Source organism: Sebastes umbrosus, chromosome 22 (assembly GCF_015220745.1).
Source record: "Sebastes umbrosus isolate fSebUmb1 chromosome 22, fSebUmb1.pri, whole genome shotgun sequence".
NCBI lineage: Eukaryota > Metazoa > Chordata > Actinopteri > Perciformes > Sebastidae > Sebastes > Sebastes umbrosus.
In genome coordinates, this window is record NC_051290.1 from 414,299 (window position 1) to 427,750 (window position 13,452).

Genomic DNA, 13,452 nt, shown 5'->3' on the forward strand with positions numbered 1-13,452 from the left:
AGTGGACTAATATGCTGCTTTATATAAATGTATGTATATATTTATTATTGGAAATCAATTAACAACACAAAACAATGACAGATATTGTCCAGAAACCCTCACAGGTACTGCATTTAGCATAAAACAATATGCTCCAATCATAACATGGCAAACTGCAGCCCAACAGGCAACAACAGCTGTCAGTGTGTCAGTGTGCTGACTTGACTATGACTTGCCCTAAACTGCATGTGATTATCATAAAGTGGGCATGTCTGTAAAGGGGAGACTCGTGGGTACCCATACAACCCATTTACATTCACTGATCTGGAGGTCAGAGGTCAAGGGACCCCTTTGAAAAAATTAAAATGACAGTTTTTCCTCGCCAGAATTTTGCGTAAATTTGGCCTTAGCGTTATTTAACCTCCTTCATGACAAGCTAGTCTGACATATATTCAAATGTATGTAAAAACAAATGTCCGAAAAATTAAAAAAAAAAAAAAAAAAGTCCAAAACATGTTTGAAAAATGTCTTGAAAACAGTCAGAAAAAGAATCCAACACATTTCAAAAAAGTCAAAAAAATAGTCCGAAAAATTAAAAAAAAAAGTCTAAAAAAAGGCCCAAAACCGACATGTTGGTACCGATGGATTCTTTAGGTTTACCAGTTTCATATAATACCAGTATCTTCACTCTAGCTTTAAAACTGAGCCGCTACAACATAAAAATTGAAAGCATTAAAGAAATTAGTGGAGTTAAAACCAATTTGCATTAAAGCGTTACCTTTCTGTCATTTAGTCTTTTACTCGCTTTGTCATTGAATCATTATTCTGCTTTCTCATTTTGTCTTTTTGGTTCTAATATAGTTTGTCTCTTTTGTCCAAATTTCTCTCATTATTTTTTATTTCTCTTCATTTTATAAGTTGTTTCTTATTTAAACTTTTGTTCACCATTTCGTCTTCTTCACATTTAAACGTGTTCTTCTCATTTTGTCTCTTCCTGAAGTTTCATTTATTATTTAGTCTCATTGTCTCATTGTCTTCTTCTCGTTTTATACTCCTATCTTATTAAGTCTTTCCTCTTCTGTCTGTTCCTCATTCATCTCCTGTTTTTCTCAGCGCTTCTTTCATTCCTTCTTTCTTCAGTTGTTCTTGTGTACGACGTTTACGGCCGTAAACATCAATAGAGGTCAGACGGAGGGCGGGAGACGTAAACAGACAAAAGGAAAACTCTCTCTCTCTTTACATTCCAGTGGTCTCGGCCTATAGTCTCCTTATATCACCATGACGACCACCTCCGTCACACACACACACACACACACATACAAACACACACACACACACACACATACAAACACACACACACACACACATACAAACACACACACCATTCCGGAACTTCCACCATTGTCGTCCAATCAATCACCTGCAAACGCATCGCCACGACAACGGGCTCAAGACTCCCCCTGCTATTTATACAGATCACAATGCAGTGTGTGTGTTTGTGTGTTTGTGTGTGTGTGTGTGTGTGTGTGTGTGTGTGTGTGTGTGTGTGTGTGTTCTCACAAAGTGACCAAAGCAACGGCGGACCCCACAAACTAATGAAAACAAGAATGTGTGTGTGTGTCTCACCGCAGTGCGTTTCGTCGCTCCAGTCGTCACAGTCGTTGTACCCGTTGCACACCAGTTTCTGAGGGACGCAAATCCCCGTCGCGCACAGGAAGTGGTGCCTCCCGCCGCACACAGCTGCCAACCAATCAGAGAGAGGGATGAGCAGTGATGTCATCGAAGTGTCCGATCAGTTTAAAGCAAAAAAAAAACAACACACCAACATGTTTCTACTCACAGGGTTTCCCTTTGATCTGTCTCGGCGTGTAACAGGCGTGAGGGGCGGGGACTGCCGTCGGCGTGGGCAGCGACGATGGCGGCAACGATGGCGACAACGATGGCGACGACGGTGTCGACGTAGGAAAGGTGACGTTGCTGAACTGCGAGCAGCGCAGGAACTCGGGCCAGGAGGCGTTGAACATCTGGAGGACGGGCTCGCAGCCTTCCCTCGCCGCCTCGCAGAACGACGCGCAGGGCAGCACCACCCGCCTGCACGCACGCACAGACACACACACCACACACACCACACACACACACACGCACACACACGCACACACACACACACACATGTTTCAGTAGCAGCAATAAAACACCGATACCCATAATCCTCCTGTGAGTTCAGAGGATGTTATTCTCGGCTCACAAACACAGTTGTCGTCCCACTTACAGTCCGAACAGCTGAGATTCATGTGGAGCAACAAGTCTGTGTGTTTTAAAGCTGCAATAAAAAACTAGTTTAATGTTTTTTAAAACAGTTTTTAACCATCATAGTCATTTTTTATTTAAAGGGAGTGATAGTAAGAATCATAATGTGTTGTTAACAGCTTCACCTGTGTCAGTTAAGTCAACTAAAGTCAGCGTCCTGTTGCTCGCGCTTGTGCTCGCTCTTCATAGACATGAAGGAGCATCACTCAACACAGTGAGGAGACACACGTCAGCTAAAAGCACAATATCACTCTATATTTCAGCTGCTTGGCAGTAATGTTAGCTGACCAGACCAAGGTCTCTCCATGAATCAATGCTGATCCTAGTGTTGGCTTTTCCTGCCTCAGCCTCCCGACCGCGGCCGGAGGGAACGGGGGAGACGCCGGAGTTTTGGTCGGAGACGATAACGTTTCTCTCTGCGGAGCCCCGTCACTTCACAAGACACGGGAAACCTCTGTTGGTCTGGAGGAGCTGCAGCAGTTATTTCTGCACAAACGTCCACTGAACATTCACTAGATATTCTCAGAGCTAAACTAACTCTTCTGCAGTGTGGAGTGAGCAGCATGCACGTGAGAGGTGGAGAGAGAGAGAAGGAGCGCGGTGTGTGAGTGAAGGCAGGCAGAGGAGCAGAGGAGCAGAGGAGCAGATACTCCGGTCCTGGAGACCAAAGCTACGGTCTCCCCCGCGTCCTCCGACCGCGGCCAACACTGTTTAACAGCTTCACTAGATACAACCAAGAGGTTTTGGTGCTTCACTGGAGTTTGTGTTGGAGTCTGAGTCTGAACAGCGGAGACACACGAGAGACCATGAGACACCGACCAGCAATGATTTATACATGTAAGACGTTACGAACAGTCCCTTTAAGTGAATCCTATCAGGTAGTTTTGTATTTCCTGTATTGTTAGCGGGTAGTACTTTTGTTTCCAGGTGTTTCCGTGTTACCTGTTGTGCGTGCCGTCGGCGGCGAAACACTCGGGCAGCGCCAGCGAGCAGCCGAAGAGCATGATGTGTCGGTAGCAGGACAGTCTGCTGAGGTAGCTGAAGAACCTGAAACACACGGGACACGTCAGAGTTACAGACGTCTAGGACAGGTCCGGTCTAAACGAGTCCTCCCGGTACCTGGTTACCTTAGCAACATGTCCACCTCGGAGCTCTTCACCACGGCGACGGAGGAGGACAGCCATGTTTGGTTGTAGGGCAACATGTGACACTGAGGCTCCACGATCAGCTGACAGCTACCTGGAGACGAGAGGGGAGGTGTGACATCACAAGTCCTTCCAGAGGCTGCAGTGGTCACTTTATTAGGTACACCGACATCGAAGACTGATCCTCTGTTACAGTTAGCTAACGAGGTAGCTCACACCGTTAGCTGCAGGTTAAACGTCCAATCAGAGGACAGGACAGCCTGGAGCTCATTAGCATTCACCTCGACTAGACTTCAACACAGAGAGAGAGACAGTGAAGGACACAGAGACACAGAGACACAGAGACACAGAGACGAGGAGAATCTAAAATACAAGCTGAATGAACGATTTATCATCACAAACAGGTTAGTGGAGGAGAGGAGATGAGAGGAGGAGAGAGGAGAGGAGAGGAGAGGAGAGGAGAGGAGAGGAGAGAGGAGAGGAGAGGAGAGGAGAGGAGAGGAGAGGAGAAGAGAGGAGGGGAGAGGAGAGGAGGACAGAGGAGAGGAGAGGAGAGGAGGAGAGGAGAGAAGAGGAGAGGAGATTAGAGGAGACGAGAGGAGAGGAGAGGAGGAGAGAGGAGAGGAGATGAGAGGAGATGAGAGGAGAGGAGAGGAGAGGAGAGGAGAGGAGAGGAGAGGAGAGGAGAGGAGAGGAGAGGAGAGGAGGACAGGAGAGAGGAAGAGAGGAGAGGAGAGGAGAGGAGAGAAGAGGAGAGAAGAGGAGAGGAGAGAGGAGAGGAGAGGAGAGGAGAGGAGAGGAGAGGAGAGAGGAGAGGAGAGGAGAGGAGAGGAGAGGAGAGGAGAGGAGAGGAGGAGAGGAGAGAGGAGAAGAGGAGAGGAGAGGAGAGGAGAGGAGGAGAGGAGAGAGGAGAAGAGGAGAGAAGAGGAGAGGAGAGGAGGAGAGGAGAGAAGAGGAGAGGAGATTAGAGGAGACGAGAGGAGAGGAGAGGAGGAGAGAGGAGAGGAGATGAGAGGAGAGGAGAGGAGGAGAGAGGAGAGGACAGTAGAGGACAGTGGAGGACAGTAGATCTGGATGCAGATCAGACGCTGTCTCAGGTTTCTACTCGTCCATCCTGCAGGACTTAATGAGGTTTCAGTGTTTGGCAGGAAAGGACACAACAATAACAGTCTGAGGCAGACGAGACGCTCAGAGAGCATCATGGGAGTTGTAGTTTTTAGGGACGTGCAGTGAAACACAAACACATCTCAACGGGTTGTTTAAAACTACCTGAGTCCGGCGTCGGGGGGGTGCTGCCGATCGGCCAGCTGGTGCTCAGTGACGTCACAGAGGTCAGCCAATCAGGAGGCTGTGTGTAGGGTTGAGTGGGCGGGGCCTGAGAGGAGGCTGGAGGAGCGCCGGTGGCGGCGGCAGCAGGTGTGCCGGCGCTGTGGTTGTATGTGATGTCATCGTCGTCGTCGTCGTCGTCGTCGTCGTCGTCGTGGTAACGCGGCGAATCCGTGACGTTTTCAAAGAAAGGGGAGGGGTTTGTGCTGTTGCCACGGTAGCCGTGGTCGCTGTCGGCGATGGGCTCTGGCGAGGGGAGCGGGCTGGAGTCCACCAGGCTGCTGCCGAAGATACCTGCAGACAAACACACCTTTAACTCAGCTTCTCTTATTTCTGTTCTCTTTAACGAGATAAAAACAGAATCAGATGTTTTATAATCTCAAGTTGAAGTCCGGAGACGGATCAGACTCCGGAGACGGATCAGACTCCGGAGACGAGAGTCAGAGAGACGGATCAGACTCCGGAGACGGATCAGACTCCGGAGACGAGAGTCAGAGAGACGGATCAGACTCCGTCAACGAGAGTCAGAGAGGAAACTATGAATAGAGTCAGATCTGGTTACCATGGTGACCCACACACACTGATCTATTTACATCTGTCACACAAACACAACATGACAGCAATGTACTCCATATATACTCTCTCAATATATTCTCTCAACATATACAGTATATATACTCTCTCCATATATACTGCATATATAACTGAATGCATAACTTAATATATCCTGAATATTTCACAGAAAATATAAAAACTATATCCTGCATGTATCACTAAATATATATACTGAATATACACTGGAAATATTGCACAATAAATCTTGCATGTATCACTAAATATAACTAAAGTATAATGAATATATCACTAGATATATTGTATACTAAATATATACATGCCAAATTGACTCAATATATACTCAGTGTACCACCGAATATATCATTGCATATATAAAAATAACTATCAACCAAGTTTAATAACATTTATAAATGATGGTTATAATAAAGTGTTATATATCTTATATAAAGCACGACGTTGTCTAACGGTTCTATACGGACTCATGTCGTCTGTTCTATAAATAAACCTGTTATATAAAGTCATATTTAATATTAAAACATACGCTGAGCCTCTCACCTGTTAAAACATTTAAACTACATACACCACATCACGTGTTCACAACATCTGCACAGATGTGTTCACAACATCTGCACAGATGTGTTTAACCACTTTAACCATATTTATACGTATATATACGTATATATGTATATATACGTATATATGTGTATATATGTAGAATATCTTATACTGAAATATAATGATTTTATTTAAATGACTGTGAAGATGGAGAGACGTCGGTCACGATGGAACGAGAGAACGAGAGAACGAGAGAACGAGAGAACGAGAGAGGAAAACAAAGATGTGAAGACGTTACGGACCGTTAGACGTTTAATGGAGAGGAAAGACAGAAAGCTGTCGGGGGGGAGACGGAGGAGGAGACAACAGGAAACAGCTGCTGAGGAAGAGGAGAAGAAAGAGAAGGAGGAGGAGAAGAAGAAGAAGAAGAAGAAGAAGAAGGAGAAGGAGGAGGAGAAGGAGAAGAAGAAGAAGAAGGAGAAGACGAAGAAGAAGAAGGAGAAGAAGAAGAAGAAGAGATAACACTGTTCTACGTTTTATCTCGTTAATAAAATAACTTTACAGGAGAAAGAGAGAAAAAGGTAGAAAGAACAGAAGTAAAGAAGATGAAGGAGAGAGTGATGAAGGGAGGAGGAGGAGAAAGAAGGAGATGAAGGGAGGAGGAGATGGAGGAGATAAAAGGAGGAGGAGGAGGAGAAGGAGAAGGAGGAGCAGAAGAAGAAGAAGAAGGAGGAGGAGGAGGAGAGAGGTTGAGTTTTACTATCTGTGTAAATATTTGAGATTCTTTCACTGATTGGTCGAGGGACTCCCCGCTGTCATGGTGACGAGACACACACACACACACACACACACACACACACACACACACACATACACACACACACACACACACACATATACACACACACACACACACACACACGTGTGATGTAATGAAGTCGCCTGTGAATAATCAGAGAAGATGAAGATGTGTCATCTCTTCCTCCTCTTCATCCTCCTCTTCATCCTCCTCCTCCATCACTCTGTTCTACATCCTTCTTTCATCCTGTCATTCATCCATCCTTTCGACTTTTCTTCTTTCATCTTTCATCTTCTTTCCTTTCCTTCTTTCCTTCATGTCATTTCTTTTCATCCTTCTCTTTTCACTCTACTTTTATCCTTCCTTCTTCTCTTCCTTTCCTTCTTTTTATCCCTTACTTCTTTCCATACATCCGTCTTTTCTTCCTTCCATCTATCCATTCTTTCAATACTTTACCTTCTTACCATCCTCCATTTCTAGTCTTTCCATCCTTCCTTCTTCTCTTGCTTTTATTCCTTCTACCCAACCATCTATCCCTCCTTTCCTTCTTTCCATTCATCCTTCTTTTCCTCTCATCCCTCCTTTCCTTCCTTCCATCAATAAATCCTTTCTACTCTTCGTCTTTCATTTCACTCTTCTTTCCTTCTTTCCTTCATCCATCCATCCTTCCTTCCTTCCTTCCGTTCTTTCATCCATCCTTCTTTTCTTACATCTTTCCTTCTGTCCTTGCTTCCTTTTTTATATTCCATCCGTTCATCCTTCCTTTTCTTCTCTCCATCATCCATCCTCTCTCAAGATCTTTCTTGCCTTTCACTCACTCCTTTTATTCGTCCTTCCTTCTCTCCATCTATCCCTCCTTCTCCATCCATCCCTCCATCTCTCCATCTATCATTCCTTCTCTACATCCATCCCTCATCTCTCCATCTATCCTTCCTTCTCTCCATCTATCCTTCCTTCTCTCCATCTATCCTTCCTTCTCTCCATCTATCCCTCCTTCTCTCCATCTATCCCTCATTCTCTCCCTCCATCTCTCCATCTATCCTTCCTTCTCTCATCTATCCTTCCTTGTCTCCATCTATCCCTCCATCTCTCCATCCATCCTTCCTTCTCTCCATCCATCCCGCCATCTCTCCATCTATCCTTCCTTCTCTCCATCTATCCTTTCTTCTCTCCATCTATCCCTCCTTCTCTCCATCTATCCTTCCTTCTCTCCATCTATCCTTCCTTCTCTCCATCTATCCTTTCTTCTCTCCATCTATCCTTCCTTCTCTCCATCCATCCCGCCATCTCTCCATCTATCCTTCCTTCTCTCCATCTATCCTTTCTTCTCTCCATCTATCCCTCCATCTCTCCATCTATCCTTCCTTCTCTCCATCTATCCTTCCTTGTCTCCATCTATCCCTCCATCTCTCCATCCATCCTTCCTTCTCTCCATCCATCCCGCCATCTCTCCATCTATCCTTCCTTCTCTCCATCCATCCCGCCATCTCTCCATCTATCCTTCCTTCTCTCCATCTATCCTTTCTTCTCTCCATCTATCCCTCCATCTCTCCATCTATCCTTCCTTCTCTCCATCTATCCTTCCTTGTCTCCATCTATCCCTCCATCTCTCCATCCATCCTTCCTTCTCTCCATCCATCCCGCCATCTCTCCATCTATCCTTCCTTCTCTCCATCTATCCTTTCTTCTCTCCATCTATCCCTCCTTCTCTCCATCTATCCCTCCTTCTCTCCATCTATCCCTCATTCTCTCCCTCCATCTCTCCATCTATCCCTCCTTCTCTCCATCTATCCCTCATTCTCTCCCTCCATCTCTCCATCTATCCTTCCTTCTCTCCATCTATCCTTCCTTGTCTCCATCTATCCCTCCATCTCTCCATCCATCCTTCCTTCTCTCCATCCATCCCGCCATCTCTCCATCTATCCTTCCTTCTCTCCATCCATCCCGCCATCTCTCCATCTATCCTTCCTTCTCTCCATCTATCCCTCCTTCTCTCCATCTATCCTTCCTTCTCTCCATCTATCCTTCCTTCTCTCCATCTATCCCTCCTTCTCTCCATCTATCCTTCCTTCTCTCCATCTATAATTCCCTCCAGATGTTCCTGAGACACCAGACGGACGGACAGACGGACGGACGGACGGACGGACGGCCGGCGACGTGAAACCCTGATGTTCAGGTTCAACGGACCTCACTGTATGTGTGTGTGTGTGTGTGTGTGTGTGGAGGTCAAAGGTCAGCGTGTGCGTACCTGTGAGTGCGAGGACGAGCAGCAGCAGGCCGGCCAGCAGGCTGACGGTGGGGATCAGGATGTAGAGCAGAAGTCGAAGGTGATTGGTCGAGGCCAGCTTGTGAGGACACGCCTCCGCTCCCATCATCCCGACGACCTCGGGTCCTCGAGCCGCCGTCTACGGGACGACACGAAGACAGCGTGGTCATTACACGTTACATCATCAGCTGAGCTGTTTAAGCCCCCCCCGCTACTCGTTATAAATAACCCGGGGGGGTGGGGGTGACCCGGGTGTTTCTGTCCTCTCAGAGTTTCCGTTGGACACGTTGAAGTTATTTTTAAAGCGATACGACGGCGAGCCGACACTCGACACCACACAGCAACTCCTCGGCTCGAAATACCACCGCTCACCCCCCCTCTCTGGAACCCCCCCCACGATCAATACACCCACTGATTGATTGATTGATCACATCAGCCCCTCAGAGTATATCTGTATTATTATTAATCACTTTAGACGTCAATCTGTCTTCTTTATGACTCATTTAAAGACTTTTATTTTGAAAAACAAAGACAAAAACATTAATTATTATTTATCTAATAAATGTTATTAACTGTGTTAATTAATTATTTATTCTGTATTTGGGTCTCCGTTAGCTTCCACACAAAAACATTAACAATAACATTTTTAAATTAACAAGAAAACTGTCACAAATACGCAGCAACCAAATAATAATTATATTAATAATAATCATAACAGAAGTTATCGAGACGATTTTAATCATTTTTACCCTCAATAATAATAATAATAATATATATTATACAAACCGTCAGAAAAGATTCCAAAAACAACAATAACTAAAATACCGTCTATGTGAGATTTGTACGTTTTTGTTTAACTGTTTGTTACTTTTTCTGTTTCTGAACTGAGCTGCAAACTAACAGCTATTCTTTTTATCTTCTCTTATTTTCTCGATTAATCAGGTAATAATTTAGTTTATATATTTAAAAAAAACTGCAACAAACGATCCAAAACTTGAAGATATTCAGTTTGTTTCCATAAAAGACAAAAAAACCCCAGCAAATATTCACTTTTCAGACCTAAAATATCTACTTGAACTTTAACATCACTACCTGATTATCTAAATCATTGATCCATTCATTAATTAATTAATTAATTAGATGAACTTCTGAAACATAATTATATTCAGTTTAATCAGTAATAGTAGAATAACTGATAAGTCGTCACAGTTACAGATTATTGTTATTTGTATTGTTCTGCTGTGGAATAAAACCTGATGTTATATATAATATAATTAAACATTTATTAGTAAGTAAACGTTGAACATATCACTTTATTTATTATAACAACAACCAATAACAAACCGCCTTCTGTTCGCACATTTCACTGAAATCATTTGTCCAGAGAACAATTGTCTTTTTTTTTGTCTTACATGATAAGCTGAATATTTGTGTTTTTGGACGGTTGGACGGACAAAACGAGACATCTGAAGAAGTCTTCTTGGACTGAGGGAAGTTATAACATTGTTCACTATTTTCTGAAATTTTACAGGTAAAATGATTAAAATCAAGTTCATCAAAGTGAGTTTTAATTTAACAATTTGTTCAGAGAATAAATAAATAATTTTCTTTGTCTTACGTGATTAACTCACTTTATGTAAACTGAATGTTTTGGACGGTTGGTCGGACAAATCAAGACATCTGAAGACGACATTTTCTGGACATTTTTCACATTTTTCTGACATTTTAAAAACGATTAATCAAGAAAAGTTGTATTAATTTAATTACAGGCTTAGTTCGTTTCTGTCTCCTTAAATGATTTAAGTCAACCAGCAGTGATTAATGACGAGGGCTGTTTGAGCGTCACATTAGAGCTGCACTAATCATTTTAATTATGTATGAAGGTGCCTTTTTTTATCTGACAGCTTCTATAAATAAATGTAAAAAACAGGGATGCACTAATCCGACTTTCCGATAGCTGGACTTTGGGTTTTTAATTATCATTATTTTAATGTAATTAATGAGCTTTATGTTTCACTGTGTGGAAGTGACTGTTATCATTCTGTTATGTGTAACATCAGACCGGACTTAAACGTTGATTTCTTAACTTTGTAAAGCAAAATGTGACCGATAAATACATATCTATTTAATGATGTATTATTAAAATAATAAATCAAACATCAGCAACTTGGTCGAACATCTTCTAAACTAACAGGAATTACAGTTCAAATGTGAACATGTGATTATGTTTAATTCAGCAACAGATCGGTCAAAACTTAAACAGGAATTTAAATTCCAGTTAATAATGTTTATAGTAAAAAAACATAGAAGTGAATAGATCCGACTCATTGGCCCGATATCTGATCAGCTATTAGAGTCAGTATCGGCCCGATACCTGATCAGCTATTAGAGTCAGTATCGGCCCGATATTTGATCAGCTATTAGAGTCAGTATCGGCCCGATACCTGATCAGCTATTAGAGTCAGTATCGGCCCGATACCTGATCAGCTATTAGAGTCAGTATCGGCCCGATACCTGATCAGCTATTAGAGTCAGTATCGGCCCGATACCTGATCAGCTATTAGAGTCAGTATCGGCCCGATATTTGATCAGCTATTAGAGTCAGTATCGGCCCGATACCTGATCAGCTATTAGAGTCAGTATCGGCCCGATATTTGATCAGCTATTAGAGTCAGTATCGGCCCGATACCTGATCAGCTATTAGAGTCAGTATCGGCCCGATATCTGATCTGATATCTGTACATCCCTGGTAAAAAATAAATAATGCTGTTCTCATGTACTTTTCTTTTTAACTGCTTCTTCAGTCTGACAGAGTTTTAAAGCCGCATCGATTAGTCGATCAAGTCGAGCAACAGAGAATAAATTATTTTAATAATTGTTTAAGTCATACGTCGAGCAACAATTCAACAATTCCATAATACTACACTGAATTTATTTATATTTTGAAGTCTTGGTCGGACAAAAAGAGACATTTAAAGACTCATTTTTAGCTTCTAGAAAATTGTGATGGACATTTTCAAATGTTTTCTTACATTTTATAGAACATTATTTATTTAATAATTATTTATTTATTTAATTTTTGAAATTATTAATAATTATTTTTATTAAATCGATAATGAAAATAATAGTTTGCAGCTCTATTCAGAAGCAGAGTTCATATTAACTGTAACAGTTGGACTGTTATATGTTACAAACACGTTTTATAGGACAAGTAATTAATCAAGAAAATAATCAATTAATTCCATAACAGCAAACTGAATTTATTTATATTTTGTGTTGGTGTTGGTCGGACAAAGAAAAAAAGACATTTAAACATTCATTTTTACCTCTATAAAATTGGACATTTTCAACTACATTTTATAGACCATTCTTTATTTAATAATTATTTTATATTTTTTTAATTAAACAATCAATAATGAAGTATTTATTTTGCAGCTCTATTCAGAAGCAGAGTTCATATTAACGGAGTGATTAATAGAGAAAATAATCGATTAAAGTGATTATTAGTTACAGCTCTACATCAGTTTATTAATGGATTAATTAAGAGTTTCTTAATGATCTTTTAACTATTAGAGGTGAGACAACACAGCAGCTTTCAGAGACAGTCAGAGACAGAGGACAGACAGAGACAGAGAGAGGACAGAGTGAAGGGCAGCAGCAGCCGGTCAGAGCTGCTGTCAGGTCTACAGGATAGAATAGAACAGAATAGAATCTAATAGAATAGAATAGAGACTCACCGTCGCTGCTGCTCCGCTGAAGGTGACACGCGGGCAGGACAACATGACCCGATGGAGCCGAGAGACAGACCATCACCTCCAACTGCTGCTCCTGTTACAGAGACACAGGAGACACAAGACAAGCTGACTCCTCCTCCTCCCCCCTCCTCTCTGGTCTCTACCTCTCTCAGTCTCTACTCTCCCTCTCTCTCTCTCTCTCTCTCTCTACTCTCTCTCTCTCTCTCTCTCCCTCAGTCTCTCTCTCTACTCTCCCTCCCTCTCTCTCTCTCTCTCTCTCTCTCTCTCTCCCTCAGTCTCTCTCTCTACTCTCTCTCTTCTCTACTCTCTCTCTCTCTCTCTCTCTCTCTCTCTCTCTCCCTCAGTCTCTCTCTCTACTCTCCCTCCCTCTCTCTCTCTCTCTCTCTCCCTCTCTACTCTCTCTCTACTCTCTCTCTCTCTCTACTCTCTCTCTCTCTCTCTCTCTCTGTCTCTCTCTCAGTCTCTCTCTCTCTCTCTCTCTCTCTCCCTCTCTCTCTACTCTCCCTCTCTCTCTACTCTCTCTCTCTCTCTCTCTAATCTCTGTCTCTCTCTACTCTCTGTCTCTCCCTCAGTCTCTCTCTCTACTCTCTCTCTACCTCTACTCTCCCTCAGAGTCTCTCTCCCTCTCTCTCTCTCTCTCTCTCCCTCAGTCTCTCTCTCTACTCTCCCTCTCTCTCTCCCTCTCTCTCCCTCAGTCTCTCTCTCTACTCTCTGTCTCTCTCTCTCTCTCTCTCTCATTCTCTC

The 13,452-nt window shown here is 43.0% G+C and overlaps 1 protein-coding gene across 4 annotated transcripts in view; it reads right to left on the minus strand.

Annotated features, from left to right (window-relative positions):
- The window catches only part of corin (corin, serine peptidase), a 23,684-nt gene extending 10,761 nt beyond the window's left edge, over window positions 1–12,923 (minus strand). For all 4 annotated transcript variants that reach the window (XR_005205257.1, XR_005205259.1, XR_005205258.1 and 1 more), the window contains exons 1-7: window positions 12,691–12,923; window positions 8,936–9,092; window positions 4,701–5,051; window positions 3,414–3,525; window positions 3,229–3,333; window positions 1,820–2,070; window positions 1,606–1,719 (exon numbers count right to left, since the gene is read on the minus strand). Coding sequence is in view for 1 of the 4 variants with exons in the window: in XM_037758905.1 (XP_037614833.1) it covers window positions 1,606–1,719; window positions 1,820–2,070; window positions 3,229–3,333; window positions 3,414–3,525; window positions 4,701–5,051; window positions 8,936–9,092; window positions 12,691–12,735 (1,135 nt within the window). In the remaining 3 variants the exon portion in view is untranslated. The remainder of the gene's footprint in view (window positions 1–1,605; window positions 1,720–1,819; window positions 2,071–3,228; window positions 3,334–3,413; window positions 3,526–4,700; window positions 5,052–8,935; window positions 9,093–12,690) is intronic.
- Window positions 12,924–13,452: the final 529 nt, after the last annotated feature.